Here is a 16,280-nt window from a genome sequence, read left to right as displayed (position 1 = left end):
AACGTAGCCGTCAGAAGAAAATGGAACTGTTTCTTCAAAATGACGAGACAAAATAATTGCCAAAATTATATTCCTTACCTATCTACATTATGATACAAGAATGAGGGTTAAATAAAGACATTTTCACACAAAGACTGGGTGAACTACCACATGTAGACCCTTTCAGATAAACAGAAGCACTAAAGAACATACTTCATTAAATAAGAAATTTAACCCAGAAGGAAGATGTGATACCAGAAGTAATGGTGAACAAAGACATTAGTTAACTTTGTAACTTTTACAATTAGCAAAATTGTGAACAAAGTTATTAGTGATGAGGAAGAAAAGGAGTAAAGGATAAGGAGGAGGAGGAGGAAGTGGAGGAGCAGCAGAAGGAAAAGAAGGTGGCAGAGGAGGAGGAAACTACTTGAACACTGAAAAGTGAGGTGAAACTAAAATCCTAGAAACAAGAACCTGTCACTAAGGGTACAATTAGGATTGAAATGGTCTAAGTTTCTTGAAGTGGTCTAATGTTTATGTTATTACACATTATCTTTATTTACTTTTTAATTATTATTTTTAATTGTGGTAAAAAACTCATACCATAAAATTTACCATCATAACCATTTCCAAGTGTACAGTTCAGTGGCATTAAGTACATTTACACTGTTGTGCACTTATCACCAACATCCATCTCTAGAACTGTTCATCGTTCAAAACGGAAACTGTACCCATTTTTAATTTATCTATTTATTTGTTAATGGACACCTAAGTTACTTACATTCCTTGGCTATCCTATATAATAAAAGCCTAATATGCTAAGTGTCTGGTCAGCTGTTCAACCAATCAAAGCATAATATGCTAATGATATGCTAAGGCTGCTCAACCACTCGCTATGATGTGCACTGACCACCAGGGGGCAGATGCTCCAACCAGCAGGTTAGCTTGCTGCTGGGGTCTGGCCGATTGGGACTGAACAAGACTGGCTGGACACGCCCTGGAGCCCTCCTGCGGTCCCTCCTTGGCTGCCCAACCTCCTGCGTCCCTCCCCAGCCCTGATCGTGCACTGGTGGGGTCCCTTGGCCTGGCCTGCGCCCTCTCACAATCCGGGACCCCTCGGGGGATGTTGGAGAGCCAGTTTCATCCTGATCCTGCAGGCTAGGCTGAGGGACCCCACCCGTGTACGAATTTGTGCACCGGGCCTCCAGTTGTAAATAATGCTGCTACTGAACATAGTGTACAAATATCTCTCTGAGTCCTTGCTTTCAATTTTATGGAGTATGTACTCAGAAGTGAAATTCCTGGATCATGTGGTAATTCTGTTTTTAATTTTTTGAAGAACTGCCATACTGTTTCCAGAGAGGTTATAGAATTTTACATTCCCATCAACAGCGTACAGGGTTCCAATTTTCTACTTCTTTGTCAACACTTGTTACTTTCTGTTCTTTGTCATGGTAGCCATTCTAATGGGTATGAGGTAGTATCTCATTGTGGTTCTGATCTGCATTTCCATAATGATTAGTGATGTTGAACATCTTTTCATGTGCTTGTTGGCCATTTGTATATCTTCTTAGGAGAAACGTTTATTAAAGTCCTTTGCTCATTTTGAATTGGATTACTTGTTATTGAATTGTCGGTGTTCTTTCTATATTCTGGATATTAACACTCATCAGATACATGATTTGCAACTATTTTCTCCCACTCCATAGGTTACCTTTTCACTAAGATGACTGTCCTTTAATGCAGAAAACTTTTTACTGATTCCAATTTACCTATTTTTTCTTTAGTTGCCCGTTGTGTGGTGTCACATCCAAGAAATCAATGCCCAATCCAATGTCATAAGCTTCCCCTATATGTTTCCTTTCAATGTTAGTTTTAACTCTAACATTCAGGTCTTCGATCCATTCTGAGCTAATTTTTGTATGGTATAAAATACACTAAGTTTCTTGTTTTAATTAGGAATATGGTAGAAAACATTAACACTAGATTTTAGGTCAATTATAAATTTAAAAAATTTAAGATAAACATTAAAGTATTTGAAATAGAATGTAAAACTCCAAAGAAGTAACGAAAAAGAGAAATAAAACTAAATTTGACCAGGCCAATAGAATGCAGGAAAGAGGGGGAAAAAACCCCACACAAGCATGTATGTAAACAAACAAGCAAAGCCTAGAGTAAATAGCACAAGAAAGGGTAGTAGAAATAAATACATCTACAATCACGGAATTCATAAGACTAAGTTCACCGATTAAAAGACAGCAGTATCACACTGCATGACAAATAAAACCAAAATCAACATTGTTTTTTTAATCCTCACCCAAGGATATGCTTTTTAAAATTTGTTTTAGAGAGCGGATAGGAGAGGAAGAGGAGAGAAACATTGATGTGAGAGAGAAACATTGATATGAGAGAGAAACATTAACTGGTTGCCTCCCATACATGCCCTGACCTGGGATCGAACCTGCAACCTGGGTATGTGCCCTGACTGGTAATCGAACTCATAACCTTTGGGTGTATGGGACGATGTTCCAACCAACATAGGCATTGGCCAGAGCCAAATAAACTTTTTTTTTTAAATCAGCAATAATCTGTTTTAAAGAGTTGCATCTAAACATAAGGACACTAAAATATTAAAAAGTAAAGGGACAGAAAAGATACATGAGGCAGGTGTTAAACAAAATAAAGTTAAGGAAGCTATATTAATATAACTCAAAATAGATTTTAAGGCCAAAATCATTTAAAATTTTTTAAATTTATTAGCTTACATATAAAACACCCTGGAATAGCGATTCTAATAACAACATAGCTACAAAAGAGTTGTGAAGATATTGATGACCACAGGGAAAAATTAGTAATTTAACATCACATTAAGGATTTTTACATAAAAGGTAATACATCAGAGAAAAATAAAACTGGTAAGAATATAAAAAATTTGAACCAGTTAACAAGTTTAATCTTACGGACATTATATAGAATCCTGCACCTAAAAGTTAGAAAAAACGTATTCTTTTCAATAAACTTGTAATACTTATAAAAACTGAGCTATTACAAAATCAAACAGCAAACAGTGACAAATGCCAAAAAACTCGTATCAATTAGACCCATTCCCCATGAAAATAAAACTAGAAATAATTAAATATGTTGGATATTAAAAGGCATACATCTAAATAATTAATGGTCCACAGAAGAATTAATTCTAACTAAAGTTGGAAAATATTTAGAACTAAAAAATAGTAAAATGCTCTACATCAAAATTTATGAAGGAAAAGAAAAGCACAAACATTAGAAATGAAAAAACTATGCATGTAAAAGATTTTTAAACTAGGAAGAGTTCAACCTAAACAATTTTATACCAATAAAACTGACAGCTCATTGACAATAGACAATGTTCATAGAAAAAAATATAACTTACCAAAACTGACTCAGGAAGAAATAGAAAACCAAACAGACCTATAACCATTAAAAAATTTGAATCAATAGTATAAAATCTACCTAGAAAACAAAATAAAACAGAAGAAAGCAAAACCTCACAAAAGCAAGGGTGATTTAAAAGTGATTTGTACCGATTATATAAGAAACAGATAATCCTTGTATTATATAAACTATTCTAGAGCCAAAACAGGCAAGGGGAGGAAACATGACTCCCTTGTTCATTTTATAAGGCTAAAATAACCTAAAAATAGAAATCAGACAAGAACAATTTGAGAAGGAAAATTATTTGCTATATCAAATAAGATGAATCTCAGGTATGAATTTTAGGTAACAATCTAAATTTGCTAATATAAAATTTTAGCAGAGTCTATCTAACAATTTGTTCAGATATAGCAATACAACTTCAAGATAAAGTTATGTTGATTCAAAGAATGAATGATTGCCGAACTGGTTTGGCTCAGTGGATAGAGCATCGGCCTGCGGACTCAAGGGTCCCAGGTTCGATTCCGGTCAAGGGCATGTACCTTGGTTGCGGGCACATCCCCAGTGGGAGATGTGCAGGAGGCAGCTAGTCGAGCTCTCTCATCAATGTTTCTAACTCTCTATCCCTCTCCCTTCTCTGTAAAAAATCAATAAAATATATTAAAAAAAAAAAGAATGAATGATTTAACTTGGACAATCTATGTCACTCATCAGATTAACAGATTAAAGAAAAAATATCCTTATATTATCTCAGCGGATGCAGAAACATCATTTGATTACAACAATAACAACTCTAGCAACAAACTCACAGTAATCAGAAATAGAAATTTCCTTAACCCAATAAAAAGCTTACAGCAAACATCATACTTAATTTGAAACTGCAGGAAAAACACCATTAAAGTCAGGGACAAGGCAAAGAAGCTCCCTATTACCACACCTATTTAACATTGTGCTGAAGGTCACTGACTGCATGGTTAAGAGGAAAAAATAGCACACACAAAGATTTGAAAGACCAAAACCCAAAGCTCATCATAATTTGTGAATTATATAATTGTCTACGTAGGAAATCTAGAAAAATCTACAAATTATTTTGAACTTATAAAAATATTTAGCAAGATTGATAGGTTCTAGATACACCTACAAAAATCAATTGTGGTCCTATATAACAGCAACAAGCTATCCAACAACAAATTTTGAAAAGTTGTTTATATTAGGCCCCCACCCCCCAAAAACTCCACAAGATGCCTAAGAACAAACCTAACATTACTTAAAGGTAATGGATTTACAGTGAATATTATTTTAAAACTTAAATAACAGACATAAAAGAAAACCTAAAGCAATGGAGACGCCACTCATGGATAGTAAAATTCCATGTTATAGACATAAATTTTCAGAAAAATCTCTGGATATTAAATCTCTAAATTCAATGCAAGTCGACAAGCTTGTGTTTGTGAAAGGGTATTTGTATGTGTGTATACTATGGCTATAAACCGATAATAAAATCTAACAATCATATGGAAAAACAAATGGTGCACCAAGAGGCTGCAGGCTCATCTTGGTTTGGACACATACCTAGGTTTCAGGTTCAATGCCAGGGTGCGACACATAGGGGAGGCAACCAACAGATGTCCCTCCCTCCCGCCCTCCCTTCCTCCTTCCTTTCCTTCCTAACTCTCCATTCCTCTCTCTCTAAAATCAATAAACATATCCTGGGGTGAGGATTTTTTTTTAAGTTACCTCCTTAGGATAAATTTTTAGAAGTCAATTTACTAGTCCAGAATAATATGACATTTTCATGGTCTTTAGAATGTATTTTACTAAACTGCTCTCTAAAAACATTTATGCCAATTAAAAGGATATATATTTGGACTTCTGCTATATATCCAGGAAACTGAAGTAAAAACAAAAACCAAAACAAACAAGAGAATAAACTTGGGGCATATAAATTTTAAGTGAGTGAAAGAAAACAACGGAGGCCCGAGTTAGCAGAACTAAGGCAAATGGTAACACAAAACTAAATCAACATCGAGGACTTCCTGGTAAAAGCATTCATTTCTGAACACTGTCCCTCAGGAAAATCAACTAGAAAAGAAAGACAAAAAAATATAATGAAAGCAAAGAAGCTGCATTTTTTTCTCCATGTAGGATTTATTTTCTTTGCCCATCTGGAAATGTAAAAATATCTCAAGTACAATAATAACCAGGTCAGCTAAAGAAGGAAGAAACAGGGTCTCATGAGAGGCGTACTGTGACCATCTTCAGATCAGTAATATAAACAGTTTAAATGGCATATGATTTTATAGACAAGCCTAAATACCTTTGGGGAAGAAGGTGAAGCATAGAAGGATGGATGGGTGGGTGGATAGATAAATGGATAATATAAATAAACTAGAGGCCTGGTGCACGAAATTCCTGCACTCTGGGGAGAGGGCCCCTGCCCCCTCAGCCCGGCCTGTGCCCTCTCGCAGTCTGGGAGCCCTGTGATCGATCACCCCGCAGAGAGAGGCCCCACCCACCCGCTGTAGCCCGCCAGTCGGTGGCCTGGGCCTCCCTCTTTGGGGCAATCACAGAGTCTCCCCTCACCCCTCCGATTGATCGCCCCGCCGGCTGAAGGCCTGCACCTCCCTCTTTGGAGCAATCAATCGCAGAGCCCCCTGATTGATCACCCTGCAGAGGGTGGCCTAGGCCTCCCTCTTTGGGGTGATCACAGAGTCTCCCCTCACCCCTCCGATTGATCGCCCTACCGGCCGGTGGCCTTGCACCTCCCTCTTTGGGGCAATCGATCGCGGAGCCCCCCGATTGATCACCCTGCAGAGGGTGGCCTAGGCCTCCCTCTTTGAGGCGATCGTGGAGCCCCCCTATTGATCGCCCTGCTGACCAGTGGCCTGGGCCTCCCTCTGCGGGAGATCGTGGGGCCCCCCCGACCAATCGTACTGCACCCGCCTTCACTGGCCTGGCACCAGTGCATGTCATAGCATGGTCATCCGGACGGTTGTTCTGCTGTTCGGTCGATTTGCATATTATGCTTTTATTGTTATAGGTGGTTTCTAAACAGATAAAGAAAGTAGCAAGTAGCAAGAAAAATGTCTGTGGGTAAAATAATTTAAAAATTATCTTTCCTTACCGTCCCATCTTCCATCAGTTTCAGACAAGAGCCAAAATCTGCTAACCGAATATGTCCGTTCATATCCATCAATATATTATCAGGTTTGATGTCTCTGAAAAAAATACATCCCATTTTTAGTTTGGAAGAATAAACATAATTACATACTTGGTAAGATCACCTTTCTGTCTAAAAATCCTAACTTCTTTTAAAATTAATACTCTAAGAACATCTATTTGAGTACTTTATGGGTTCAAATCCTGGCTCTGGTTCATATTAAAACTTTCTTAAACACAGGTCATTTCAGTCTTCTCCTGGAGATAAAATGTACTGTGATAATTTTTATTCCCCACCTTTAAACTTGCACATATTCCAACACGCCTGCAGTAGTCCTACTTTCTGCATAAACAGGGGTGGGGAACCTCTTTCCTGCCAAGGCCACTTGGGTATTTATAACATCATTCAGGGGCCATACAAAATTATCAGCAACCTGATTTTAAGAAATTGGGGTAGGGGGAGTAAGAGAGCAACCAAAGGATTTGTATGCATGCATATAAGCATAACCCATGGACACAGACAGTAGCGGGAGTGAGTGCATGTGCTGGGGGGTGGGAACGGCTGGGGATAGGTCAATGGGGGGGGAAAGGAGACTTATGTAATACTTTCAACAATAAAGAATTTTTTTTAAAAAGAATTTTAAAAAATTAGCCTGCTAATTTGGTCAAACATTTAATTAACTCACCCCTAATGCCTTGGCAGGCCCAGACAAAATGATGTTCCCCACCCCTGGCATAAAGAGAAGAGCCATAATTACTTGATACCTACTAACTTCTAGCCCATGAAATTAAACAGGGAAAAATGTACTTCTAAACCTTGAATGTAAATGTAGGTAAGTAAATTCTCAATTACTGCAGGTCATGACAAAACAAAGAAATTGCTTCATAAAGGGGACTTTAGAAAACAACAAACAACTGCTTAATAATAATGCATATTATATAAAGGTACCTATTATTAGTAACTGGCTTATAAGATATCCATATCTAATAACAAACTAAATCAAAACAGTTTTTGTATGTTTCTCCATTTGAACAATAAAACATGTTGCAAACCTAGGAAAATCATACATGAAATAATTTTTATAAAGATGACCCAGCAATGCAGTTTCTAAACATACTATTAAAGATTATAATTGTGAAAAACTGTAAGATTAGACCTTCACAATTCACTCTACTTTTAGAGGAAGGAAAAGGATCTTCTATAAGCATTACATACACGAAAAACTTATATTGCCATGTGGCTAATGGGAGCATGGTAAGGTTATTATAATTTAACCCAAATGATGCCAGTTGAGGCCTCTAAACCTCAATTTTCCCACCTGTAAGAGGGGATAATATTATTAATACCTTAACTACTGAAGTAATTCCTTTGAGTGTGTCATACATCACAGGTTGGCAAATTATGACCCACAGGTCAAATCCAGACCACTGTCCATGCATACATTTTACTGTAGGATTAATATATACCAATGCCACCATAGGATTCTGTATTTTTCTGAATGTCTTTAAACTTTGTAACTAATACAAGCCTGTGTGTAGTGTTTTGCAACTTGGTTTTATTCTAATATGTTTAAAATTTTTCCATGCTGATAAATTTTGCTCTAGTTCATTAATTTTCATTTCTATATGGAATACTTTCATATATCAAATTTATTTCTCAATTCCCCCTGCTTATAAAATTTAGATTGTTTCCAACAATTTTAGATTGTTTTAGACTTTTACGTTGTGATTACACAAAATGCTGAGATGAATATTTGTATGAATGTCTCCTAGTGCTCATGTGTGAACATTTCTCTCGGTTGTGCATGCAGAAGTGAAACTGCAGAGATGAAAGATATGTACATCTCCAACTTTACTGACAGGATAACTGGTAAGGCTGAGAATCTTTTTTATATTATCAATAGTCATCTTAGATTCCTATTCTGTAAAATGAGTTGATATCTTTCCCACTCTTTTATACTCTGTGTGTATTGTATGTTTTGGTTAATCTAGAATTCTGTTTATTCAAATTTAGTTGCATGTGTTACAATTCTCTTCTCCCAGCATGAGGGCTTGTTTTTTCACATTGTTTATATTGTCTTTCTTCATTATTAGAAAAACCCAAAAACTACTTAGTACTAATGTACTCTTCTAATTTACCCTTTACTCACTTTTTTCCAGCTTTATTGTGATTTAATCTAATCTAATAAAAGACAAACAAGCAAATTGACCGTACCTTCACTATGCCTTAAGCCACACCCACCAGCCAATCAGAGCAACTATATGCAAATTAACCCAACCAAGATGGTGGCCAGCAGCCACGGAGCAGAAGCGAGCAGGAGGCTTGGTTGCTCCAGTGATGGAGGAAGCCAAGCTTCCCAGCCGGCTCTGAGCTCCACTGAAGGCAACAAAGTTTCAATTATAAAGATAAATAAACCCCAGATACTGCTTCAGCCAGCAGTGCATGGAGCTGCAGCGAGCAGAGCGCTCTGAGCTCACTTAGGCACAAAGTTCATATAGAGGTAATAAATCCTAGAATAAAAAAAAAAAGAATAAAAAAAAAAAAAAGGAAAAAAAAGAGGCTGGGAGCTTCCGTCGCTGGGGCTGCCAGTCTGAAATGCCCTCAGCCCTCACCAGACTGACAGCACCCAGTGGGGACCCCCACCCTGAAGGGGGTGTGCCTAGCCTGAAAACAGCCATCAGCCCCTCACCCAGGCTGGCCAAACCTCCATGGGGTGAGAGTCCCCACTGGGGGGGGCTTGACCAGCCTTGCAAACAGCCATCAGCCCCTCACCCAGGCTGGCCAGGCACCCCAATGGGGACCCTCACCCTGAAGGGGGTGTGATCAGCTGCAAACAGCCATCAGCCCTCACCCAGGCTGGCCAGGCACCCCAGCGGGACCCCCACCCTGATCTGGGATACCCTTCAGGGCAAACCAGCCAGCCCCCACGTGTGAACCAGGCCTCTATCCTATATAATAAAAGGGCAATATGCAAATTGACCCTAACAGCAGAAAGACTGGGAATGACTGGTCACTATGACACACACTGACCACCAGGGGGCAGATGCTCAATGCAGGAGCTGTCCACTGGTGGTCAGTGCGCTCCCACAGGGGGAGCTCTGCTCAGCCACAAGCCAGGCTGATGACTGCCAGCACAGCGGTGGTGGCAGGAGCCTCTCCCGCCTCCTCAGCTGTGCTAAGGATGTCCGACTGCAGCTTAGGCCTGCTCCCCGCTGGCAAGTGGACAACCCCCGAGGACTGCCGGGCTGCCAGAGTGATGTCTGACTGCCAGCTTAGGCCCAATTCCCCAGGGAGCGGGCCTAAAGCAGCAGGTGGTCATCCCCCAAGGGGTCCCAGACTGCAAGGGCACAGGCCAGGCTGAGGGACCCCCCCGAGTGCACAAATTTTTGTGCACTGAGCCTCTAGTCTATAATAATAAAAGGGTAATATGCTAATTAGACCAGACATCTTCTGGACATCCTTCCTGACGAAGCCAGGGCTGGAGGGAAGCCAGCCTGGGTCCCGGGTGCCTGCAGGCAGCCCAAGGGAAGCCAGCCAGGTCCCGGGTGCCTTCAGGCAGCTGGAAGAGGGAAGCAGCCCATGTCCCGGAACAACTGGTTGCTATGATGTGCACTGACCACCAGGGGGCAGAGGCTCAACACAGGAGCTTCCTCCTGGTGGTCAGTGTGCTCCCACAGAGGGAGCGCCGCTCAGCCAGAAGCCGGGGTCATGGCTGGCGAGTGCAGTGGTGGTGGTGGGAACCTCTCCTGTCTCCACTGCAGCGCTAAGGACCCCTTGGGGGATGTCCAACTGCTGTGGGGAGTGGGCCTAAGCCAGCAGGTGGACATCCCCCAAGGGGTTCCAGACTGCTAGAGGGCACAGGCCGAGCTGAGGGTCTCCCCCCACCCCCAGTGCAAGAATGTTGTGCACCAGGTCTCTAGTACTTTCTATGTTAGGAAGACTACTCTGTCCACTATGTGAGTTGCAAATCTTTTTCCTCCAGTGAGCATTTGTTTTTTGGGTTTGTTTACAGACTTCTCCTCCCATGCACTCTTTTGTCTGTGTACTGAATTCATCAATATTTTCTTTTATGCTTTTGTGGATTTTGACTCAATTAGAAATATTTTATTGTCACTGAAATTGCAAAAGAATTATCCCATGTTTCATTCCATGGGAACACTTTTAAGTTTAACTTTTTTACATTTGGAGTTCTTCCTGGTATATCATGAAAGATATGATCTAGTTTTATTTTTCCCACACACCATGCATTTAACCTCTGATTTGAGACCTGACCTTAATCACATGTTAATGAATGTAAGTAATTGGGGCTATTATAAGACTTTCAATTCTGTTCCATTAGTCTATCTTTTCACACAGTAGAAATATATTTTTAATTATTAAAGACAAATTTTAATATCTGATGGGAACAGTCTTCTTCACTATATAGTTATATATTTCTTAGTAAATATATTCCATATTTTTAAGATATTATGGAACCTTTTCTTCTAAATCTTTTTATAATTATTGATTGTGGCTAGATTAGAAACTACTTCACAAAAACCGGAATTTTTGCCAGTTTTGTTGACCACTAGATCTTCAGCACTTGGAAAAGAGCCTGGCCCTCTGTCGTGTGCGGTAAATATTTACTCCATGAATTAAGACTACAAAAGCTATTGATATCCTCCTTAAATTTTTGAACTTTTTTACCTTTGTAGTTTTTAGGTTAATTCTATTTGATTTTCCATGTATATCATCTATAAATGTAATAATTTTACTATTTTTACATGTCTAATATTGTCATTTGCCTAATTGTTTAGCTAGTATCTCCGGTACAATGTAAAACATTATTGGTGACAATAGACATCTTTGTTGCGTCCTGACTTTAGTAATGTTACCTAGTAGGCATGATGCTTGACTTCTAAGGGGTGAGATACACATACAGCATGTTAAGGAAGCATCCATCAATTCCTATTTCACTGAAAAAAGTATTTACTAAATTCAACAACTCTTCCTAGTAAAAAATATAATCAATTCTAAAATGCAAATATTGTATGTCTAAAATTTATACCGAGAGATATCAGCTTTAGATATCGGGTTATTAGAGATATGAGGTTAAAAAGCAGGAAAAAATAGCTTAAAGGAGTTCAATGTGCTTGCCACTGGAAAGCAAACATAAGAGGTATGGAGGGGCACTATTTTTCAATATAATCTTTTCTACACTAGCTGAGTGTTATTTTAATTACATGCAGTATTGCTTGATTACAATTAATTAAAAATCAAAAATACATGTATATAACGACTGAGTCAATCCAAGAATATGAAAATATTCTGACTAAGCCACTATGATCATCTGCAGTCAGCAATATTTTTCAGTCAAGACAGTTAATTAATGGATATCAAGATCATAGACAGACACAATAATTTTATAATGAAAACCCTAATTGGTCTCTGTCCAACAGGAATTAAATTATACCTTTCATATCCGTATTATCTTGCCTTCTGACGCACTCCACATCCCACTCGGTCTATTCCATGGCTGAACAACAAGTCCCTCTGTCCCTAAAATGGCCAACAGGAGAGGAGCACTCTCCTGCACTTCTGCATCAGAAGCTCAGGAGGATGTGAGTTAGCCCTCTAGCCACCGGTTGGGTTTGAAAATATTTATGTTCTATTTTTATTTTGGGAACAAAGTATAATACTGATATGAGGTATAACTTAGAGTACTCATGGGAGGAGGAAATGTGATTTTCCATCTAGCTGATACTAAATATGACCTAAATTACTGGGCATGAGAAAGGCCTAAAATTTATGTTACGTCCATGTTCTTTATCACCTCAAACAAAGAAAACACATCCCTTCCTTCTTTTTCAACCACACTGCAGCTTGACCTTCTAAGTTTCCTTTTTCCTTCCAGATGATTATTTCCATCTCAATCTAATTTCAGAGTGACCAAAAGAAAAGCGTCTGGGAGAAAGGACCAGGTCTGGCGTGACCTGGGCCTAATCTATGTGGAGATGGCTCTGGTTCTCTTTGCACGCCAGGTTTCTGAAGCGCCGGCAAAGTGAGGCAGACCAGATTCAAATCCCCACAAATGTCAGGGAGATGTGGATGCAGCGACTGAGTAAAGAATGCTCTTCATTATCTCCTAAGAATGTGCTCACTGGAGTACAGGATGGAAAGAGATCCCAAATATAACCTAGGTAGAAAGATGGTTACACTTACATATCGACAACACACTTGCTCTTAGAACCTAGTCAGCATTTTGTTAAGAAACTCAAGCAGTCCTGGCTGGTGTGCTCACTGGTTACAGTCCCCCCCCCCTTACCCCCTGCCCAAGGGTCTCGGGTTCGATTCCTGGTCAAGGGCGCGTAGCTGGATTGCAGGCTCGATCCTCAGCCCTAGTCAGGGCACCTGCAGGAAGAAACCAATCAATGTGTCTCTCGCACATCGATGTTTCTCTCTCTCCCCATCTCTCCCTCGCTTCCACTCTCTCTGGAAAAAATATCCTTGGGTGAGAATTAACCAAAACAAAAACAAAAAAACTGTCAAGCAGTCCTGGCAAGGCCCATGTGAAAAGAACAAAGGCCCCAGGCCTAGATCCCTGGCTGAAGCCCGAGCTGATGAGCCACACCCCCCTATCTGAGGGAGCCATCGTGATAGTTGATCTTCCCATCCCAGGTGAGTCACTACAACTCATGCTAAAGAGCAGAGAGAGAGCAGTCCCTGCCTCATCCTGTCCACACTGCAGACTCGTGAGCAAAGAGTGACTGTTGTCTTCTATTAGTCACTACATTCCAGGGTCTGCGGTGGACACAGACGTGCTGCTCCTCCTTCGACGGAGGGCTTGGTCCTCTTGTCAGCAGACAGCTCCCAGAGAGCCTCTCCACCAGAAGGCGTCCTCTCGGACAGCCACAGCCACTGAGTGACCGATACAGAAATGTAAAGACGCGCCATTTGGCTAACTGAGCACAACTCTGATGGGCCACATACTCTCCAGGATGCCTAGTGGGGCTGGCTGAGGTCTGGCCTGCCGTGCAATCTGGCTTCTCCCCCTTTCTAATCCTGCTTCTGCCAACACCCTTCCACAGGTGTTAATGCACCTTGCATTACACATTCTATCTGTGCCTGCTTCTAGAAAACACATTATACAGCAACGGATAAACAGGACAACAAGCCAGCAAACTCCACTTTCTGATAGAAGAAGCAAAGTAACGTCTGGGATTCAGAACCACTCAAGTCTGTGACATCTTGCAAGTAAGGTGGCAGCCAGCCAACCAGATACCAAGTATTGTCAATAAAAGGGGTAGAAAAGCCCTATCTGCCGGAAGCCGGTCCATCCTTGCTCCTTGACACAGTCGCTGCAGGGAAGAAACATCTGCACAGCATATGTTTCAAGGGACCTGGCGTATATGGCATACTGTTCTTAATATGTTTGCTCCCCTACTTAGCGCTATGTGTTTTAACAGAGGTCACCTCTCAAAGAAAGGTTGTTTCCCCAGGTGGGGATTTTTCCCTGGAGTTAGGGATTAACAGGACTAAGGAAGGGAATAAATCAGTAAAACCCCTTAACTAAGTGCCAGGCGGGTAGTTAATCACTTTAACTACGAACAATCACGCTTAAGCTACATAATCTTTACTTAGGATAATCTCCTTCAGTTACTTCCTTGTAGCTTAACAGAACAATAGAGTAGTGACCTTGGAATGGAGATAACAAATGCCCTAACCTTTGGAATAGAATGGATAGGATTAAAATCAACTGGTATAAATACAGATGTAACAGGAGAATAAAGACAGAACCTGGCTGGAGAACCTGGCTAGGCTGCTGATGAACTGAACGCTGTCTCCGTGTCATTTCTTCTTCGCCGACTCCATCCACACCTCTGGGAACCCCTAGACCTGCTGGGGTTGGACCCCAACACCTATCCTGTCTGGCTGTGGATAGAGCATTGGCCTATGGATGGAAGGGTCTCTGGTTCGCTTCTGGTGAAGGGCATTTACCTCCGTTGCAGATTCAATCCCCAGGGTATGTGTGGGAGGCAACCAATTGATGTGTCCCTCTCACATCAATGTTTCTCTCTCTCTGTCCCACTGCCTCCCTTTCCCTCTCTCTAAAAATCAATGGAAAAATATCCTCAGGCGAGGGTTAACAAAAAAAATTAAAAAATAAAATAAAAAGGAGAAGGGAAATTCAGGCGAAACATTAATTCTAACCTTGAAAATCAATGAAAACAATGAAAGAGAAATGTTTAGAAGAGATAAAATCTCTACATTATCAATGTAAAAACATTACTCAAGTTTCTTCCTAACTTGAATATGAATCATACCAATCATACCAATTATCATTCACTGAAGTTTTTAAAATCAGTAATTTTCCTTGTCCCCAATCAAAAGCAAATTACATTTGGCTTAAAAGGAACAGTATTATTTTAAAACTCTCAGTCAAAATATTTATAATGATACATTTTTTCTTATAGTATTAAGGATAAAAAGCATTCCAAAACAATGACCATGTTGAAAGGCCAATATTCTGTGGGTCGTTCTTACTTTAATACTTCACTGGACTGTCAGTACCAGAGCATGATTATTGTAAATATTATGCCTGGAATGGAAAAGGTGGATATAACAAAACTGTATTCTTCTGAAATTGTTTTAAAATGTATTTGTGAACTGTTATTTTATCTAAGCACTCCTGTCTTCACTGAAATCAACTTGTTTCAAAAATGTATACTTATTCACCTGACTTTTCTTTGGTAAATCCAATTTCATATTCCAAAGTTAACACAACTCTTGAAAACAAATAGTGCAAGCTGCCTCCTCCACGTGACAGGCATATTCACACTGATGTTGTTGTTGTGTCTATCATATAAAGGCTATATGAAATGTAGATTAGCCAGACAAATATGATTTTTTTTTTTTGTAAGAAAGCCCTCACTAGCCCTAGCCGGTTTGGCTCAGTGGATAGAGCATCAGCTTGCAGACCAAAGGGTGCCGGGTTCGATTCTGGTTCAAGGGCATGTACCTCGGTTGCAGGCTCCTCCCTGGCCCGAGCCCTGGTTGGGGCATTCAGGAGACAACCAATCGATGTATTTCTCTCACATTGATGTTTCTCTGTCTCTCCCTCGCTCTTCCACTCTCCCTAACAATCAATGGAAAAATATCCTCGGGTGAGGATGAACAAAAAAAAAGCCCTCACTAGAGGCCAATGGGTGTCCTGTATATCGAAAAACTAATCGCACCCAAAGAGAGGCCTGGCCTTTGCCCTCAGGCAATGGGAGGTGATCCCGAGGCTCCTGGAATATCAGGCCAGACAGAAGTATCTTTGTTTTCCTGGGGACTTGGCCACCAAGCAGTCTAGCACTGTGATTTATGAGAGATGTAATTTACAGGGGACATGGGGTATCTGCTTTACTTCTGAAACTAAAGGTACCACCCCAGCCTCTGGGAAGGGCTACAGACTAATGGGCAGTCATGCAAGCAATATGCTGAGACTCCCAGAACGCTGGAACACAAAAGCTCAATGTGCTTCCTTGTTGGCAACACTCCACGCTACTGCGCACACGGATGCGCCTGGCACTTCTCCTGGACTCTGCCCTGTGTGCTGCGTCTCCTGGCGGGTTCCATCTGCACCCTTTCCATCAATAGGCTGTAACTCTAAGCACAGCTTTCAGTGAGTTCTGTGAGACCCTGCAAGATATGGAAACTGAGGGTGGTTTTGGGAACCGCCCAAATCTGCAATTGGTGTCAGACG

The 16,280-nt window shown here is 40.5% G+C and overlaps 1 protein-coding gene across 8 annotated transcripts in view; it reads right to left on the bottom strand.

Moving 5' to 3' along the window:
* The window catches only part of CDC42BPA (CDC42 binding protein kinase alpha), a 178,469-nt gene that overhangs the window by 92,065 nt on the left and 70,124 nt on the right, over positions 1–16,280 (bottom strand). For all 8 annotated transcript variants that reach the window (XM_023745028.1, XM_023745035.1, XM_023745033.1 and 5 more), the window contains one exon: positions 6,518–6,611. In XM_023745028.1, coding sequence (XP_023600796.1) covers positions 6,518–6,611 — 94 coding nt within the window. The remainder of the gene's footprint in view (positions 1–6,517; positions 6,612–16,280) is intronic.

Source organism: Myotis lucifugus, unplaced genomic scaffold (assembly GCF_000147115.1).
Source record: "Myotis lucifugus unplaced genomic scaffold, Myoluc2.0 scaffold_510, whole genome shotgun sequence".
Classification (NCBI taxonomy): domain Eukaryota; kingdom Metazoa; phylum Chordata; class Mammalia; order Chiroptera; family Vespertilionidae; genus Myotis; species Myotis lucifugus.
Note: the sequence above shows the minus strand (reverse complement) of the source record. Positions and strands in the feature narration are given on the sequence as shown.